Raw genomic sequence first — 5000 nt, 5'->3', positions numbered from 1 at the left:
GTTCGTTTGACTGGAGCTAGCAATGCCTATATCTAGTCCCCTGAAACCCAACTACGCCCCCTGCTGTTGGTCTGCAGTGCATATTAAACAGACTAAAGAAACATGAACTTGTGACTTAGCTGTCATCCACAATTGGATGATTGTCCCTGATCTGCTGACTGTGGATGTGATTGATGGCTGTGAGCTCTCTCTAACACACACACACACACACACACACACACACACACTCACACATCACACCACACATTCAGTCACACGTGACACACAGACAGATATACACCAAAGTGTACATACACACACATGCACATACACACGCAATGGAAGAGATGTAGCTGTAAACACAACTTATATTTACAAATACTACATCAGAATGATAAACTTGCATTTGCTATAACATTTATTGTTTTTTTTACTTTTCAGTGAGAAAATTTCAAAAACATCCTGTAGGTTAGTAAACTTACTTACTGAGTTCGCTTCATACAGTCTTTGCACTTCTTTCAGTTACCTTCTATATGCTGCTGCTTCTTTTTGAAGGTATTCCCCAAAACCCAGAGCATCTTACCCTACTTCTAACTTCATTGAACCTAAAACCATATTCATTCCTTGTGCATTCACAGTATTAATTAGCATGTACTGCTAGCTTTACATCTGTGTCTGACTTTTGACTGTGACATTCTTTCCTCTATTGTGAGATCATTTCCTGTCCCCTCTCCCCTGCAGCCGGGGCTTACAGCGCTGGAACAGGCTTATACGTAGGAAGTGCCGTTTGACGGTGAAATCCGTGGCGTTTTATTGGCTGGTGATCATACTGGTGTTCCTAAATACTCTTACTATCTCATCTGAACACTACAATCAACCTTACTGGCTCACACAAATACAGGGTGAGACCACATACACACAAACAAACACACATACACACACGCTGCACTATGACGTGGCCAACTAATGCTATCGGTTATTTTTGTTTATTTGTTTTAGGGTTTTGTTTTTTTCCCCAGTACTTTAATGATTTTTCAGAGGCATCTGCTTCCTTGGCTAATTCCAGTGCCTACGATCTGATGAGTTGCAAAGTTTGGGACCTGATCGATCTATGATCATTTACCTAAAATGTCATTTCTCTCTCTCTGTCTGTCTCTGCCATTGGTCATCTTATGCTCAGAGGTGGTCAATAAGGTCCTGCTGTCTCTCTTCACGGTGGAGATGCTGGTAAAGATGTATAGCTTGGGCCTTGCTGCCTACTTCGTCTCGCTCTTCAACCGCTTCGACTGTTTTGTGGTGTGTGGCGGCATCACGGAAACCATCCTGGTGGAGCTGAAGATCATGTCCCCGCTGGGCATCTCCGTGTTCCGCTGCGTCCGGCTCCTCAGGATTTTTAAAGTCACGCGGTAAGACGTAGCCTTCATGAACAGAGACCTGTTCTGTGTTTAAAGTTGTGGTAAGGTGGCCTGTGAGAATAGAGGTCAGTTTAGCTGAAATATGCGATGAGCATACAGAAGTTAGAGAAAAAAAAGAGGTATTGAGTGATGAGCCTCATAGACAATTTTCATTAAAAGGGTGTATACACAGTAAGGTTAAATATGCTCTAATATACTCTAAGAAACCTCGGTTTCATGTCACCTTTGCCGAAGTTACCTAAGCTTGTACCATGGAGCGAATGAGTGAACACAATAACTATGAACAGGTAAAATGACAAAACTCAACTGAAAACAGGCTACAGGGAAAAGAGCTTCCGTGTGGAACACAGAACACAGGGTGAACAGAGGCTATGTACAAAAGATAAGACAAGATTGAAGAAAACATTGAAGAAAACGGTGTGAACAATGACCAGCAAAGAAAACCAGGAAACACCAGGTCACCAGGGCTAACAAGAGGATAACAAGAAAGCTGAAACTTACAAGAGGTTGGAGAAAACAAAACTAGGGAATAGAACCAAAACAAAAGACACAAGACAGGTAACCAAAGAGACTGCGACATTAGGGAGGGGTTAACTGTCACAAAGCCACATTTGAAATCATTCCCTGGCAGAAATAGTGCATTATGTAGTGCCAGCCACTTTGTAGTGGTGAAAGACATTTCTTTTGGATTTTTTTTAAATATAGGTTTTGTGATTCCACAGGACTTCTTTCTTCTGAGCGAAGCATAAAAATATAACTCCTGTGCTAATGATGTTGGACACGGGTATCTGAGTCATGCACTAAGATTGTGTAATAGATGTCCTTTTTCGATTTTGCTTCTAGATGTTTCTTTTATGACAGCACCCAGACAGATTCTGTTGACATTGTTTCCAGCGTCATGTGGGCACATCCTTATGTATGCATTTTCAAATACATGCAAATATGTAACAAAGGAAAAGTAAGATTCATAAGCAGTAGTGCAAAAACAGGACTAAACAAAGAAAAGGTTCAGCACATGCAGCTGCTAAAATTAGATTAAACAAATAAAATAGCTTTGAGCAAATGTGAGTTACAGAGAGACGTGTGAATTGGAAAGGATAAGTAGAAAGCCCTGATGAAGCTGATTTTATGTTCTGTCTAGTCACTGGCAGTCTCTCAGCAATCTGGTGATGTCTCTGTTGAACTCCGTGAAGTCCATCGCCTCGTTGCTGCTCCTCCTCTTCCTCTTCATCCTCATCTTCAGTCTCCTGGGAATGCAGGTGTTTGGCGGGAAGTTCAACTTTGACGCGACTGAGAAAAATAGGAGCAGCTTTGACAACTTTCCACAGGCCCTGCTCACTGTGTTTCAGGTGTGTGTGTGTGTGTGTGTGTGTGTGTGTGTGTGTGTAGCCCTGCTCACTGTGTTTCAGGTGTGCGTGTGTGTATGTATGTGTGTGTGTGTGTGTGTGGGGGGGGCTGGGTGTTGGCCCAAGGGTGTAGTGTTGGTGGGGTTTCAGAGGACTGGATGCATCACTATGGTGTGTGTTGCAGAGGGGTGCAGTGTGTACCACCATATTATAAAAACAACTTGTTGCTATGGAAACATAACATAAATATTAATGTGTGTGTGTGTGTGTGTGATCCTCATCTCAGATTTTGACAGGTGAAGACTGGAACGAAGTAATGTATGACGGAATCATGGCATTTGGCGGACCTTCATCATCAGGGATGATTGTCTGCATGTACTTTGTCATCCTCTTCATCTGTGGAAACTGTATCCACTTCTGGTGTGTCTGTTTTTAGTTGACCAGCCAACTGTTTAATGTGTTTCTCACAGAATTTAATTCAATTTGTGATGAAAGCTGTCTAGTTTGGGGGAGGGTGGGTTGTACTCATTTATAATAATAATATACTATCATTAATAACAATAACAACAACAATAATAATAACAAAATAAGGCACTACAGTACTGTTGTCCAGCATCTCTGCTACATCTGTTTCTTGCTTAGTGTAACGTTACAGCTCACTCTTCTTGATCCTCTTTTACTGCCACAGCAGCGCTGGTTGAAGCCTCCAACAAATTAATTCGATACCTAATCATATGGACTGGTCAGGTTTACTACGTGTTTTCTTAAAGGCCCTGGACAGTATTTTTTTTTTCTCCTTGCACAAAATATTATATTGGCAGGAAGATTATTTTCTGCTTCAGTCCAACATTTTTTTGTCACTGGAAATTGCATAAAAGTATTGAAAAATAAAATTTTTGTATATGGCCCCCTAATCACCATTTAGGAATTACACTTTATTTGGTGTGATCTTAGACATCATAGATAACACGTATTTAATATAGAGAATCAAAAGTTCCCTTATATTGCATATTCATGAACTATAAAAGCAGGCATATTAATGTGGACTCATTTGAAAACTGGACTCAATACAGCTCTAGATTTGCCAGCAGACTTAAGCTGAAAGCAACCCACCACTTAGCTACTGCAGGCAATGTGGATGATAAGGTGGTCAGTCTTTATTTTTTAAATATCACTCATTGTTTTCATTTGACACTTTATTCAGTAATGAGAATATAAAAATGTGCAGCCTAACGTTTGCTAATTTTGTTACGGAATTTAACTTGGCTACAAATGTATTTTTGTAACGTTATATGATAACACGGCACAGATTCCGCTGGTGACCGAAATCCATATCACCCTTTCATGTCTTCAGGTTCATACAGGTAAAGCCACGTTGATGCACTCCCATTTCCTGCCTGCGCTATACTGACTAACTGGCTGTCAATTAATCTGCTGGGGCCACACCCACACAGCAGAATGAAGAAAAAAGAAAATTCAAAACACTCCTTTTTAGGGGTCATGGGTTTTATGGGAAAATTCTGAAGGTAACTGGAAAATATATCTTTATTTGCAGATTTTTTTTTTCACATTAAAAAAAATAACAACTGTGCAGGGCCATTAAATTTTTAACTCTGTTTTGCAAGCACCTCTGGACTGCTCCACACTGTTGCGATCCTCCTAACACTACAACTTTTGAATCTTGGGAAATATTTTTCATTGTCCATTGGTATTGAAGGAGTACCAGAGTTAAAGAATGAACATTAACGTTGTTCACTTGTATGAGCAGTCGATATTGACTAGCAGCTACATACAACATGCTAACCATGACAGTCCAGCTGTATCCTAACATTTCACTTAGCTATCCTAGCTAGGTTAGGTTCCTTACTTGCTTGCTAATAACTTATTTGAAGAGTTGGGTCTCTACCATTAACAGCATTGTGTTTAAAACAGAATAACTTATCAGACTTATTTTGAATGCATCAGTTTTGGACAAATTTGTGCAGAGGTGTTCATTATACTAATGTTTCGTAAACTCTGTATTGATTCTGCTAGCATCTCTGCTTCCGTTGGTCATGTTTTGATGCGGTCCACAGATGTAATTTAGGCTCGGGACATGTTCCCATCACCTTCTGAACTGGTTGATTTTTTCTGTACCACTTTCTGAATGTGTATTCTGAAAATATTTTACATAACATTTAATATAACTTTTTTAGTCAATAAAAGTAAATGTATTAAGTTCCTAAGTACAGAATCGTGCTTTTATTTTGTCACACAATGG

General features: G+C 39.9%; 1 protein-coding gene across 7 annotated transcripts in view; it reads left to right on the top strand.

The window, feature by feature from the left end:
- cacna1da (calcium channel, voltage-dependent, L type, alpha 1D subunit, a) overlaps positions 1 to 5000 on the top strand; it is an 81507-nt gene that overhangs the window by 39506 nt on the left and 37001 nt on the right. For all 7 annotated transcript variants that reach the window (XM_081705145.1, XM_081705143.1, XM_035520235.2 and 4 more), the window contains 5 exons: positions 421 to 447; positions 721 to 881; positions 1160 to 1385; positions 2536 to 2743; positions 3027 to 3147. In XM_081705145.1, coding sequence (XP_081561271.1) covers positions 421 to 447; positions 721 to 881; positions 1160 to 1385; positions 2536 to 2743; positions 3027 to 3147 — 743 coding nt within the window. The remainder of the gene's footprint in view (positions 1 to 420; positions 448 to 720; positions 882 to 1159; positions 1386 to 2535; positions 2744 to 3026; positions 3148 to 5000) is intronic.

The sequence above is a fragment of the Electrophorus electricus genome, chromosome 22 (genome assembly GCF_041902795.1).
Source record: "Electrophorus electricus isolate QZ-2024a chromosome 22, ASM4190279v1, whole genome shotgun sequence".
Classification (NCBI taxonomy): domain Eukaryota; kingdom Metazoa; phylum Chordata; class Actinopteri; order Gymnotiformes; family Gymnotidae; genus Electrophorus; species Electrophorus electricus.
This window is presented reverse-complemented; position numbering and strand designations above follow the sequence as displayed.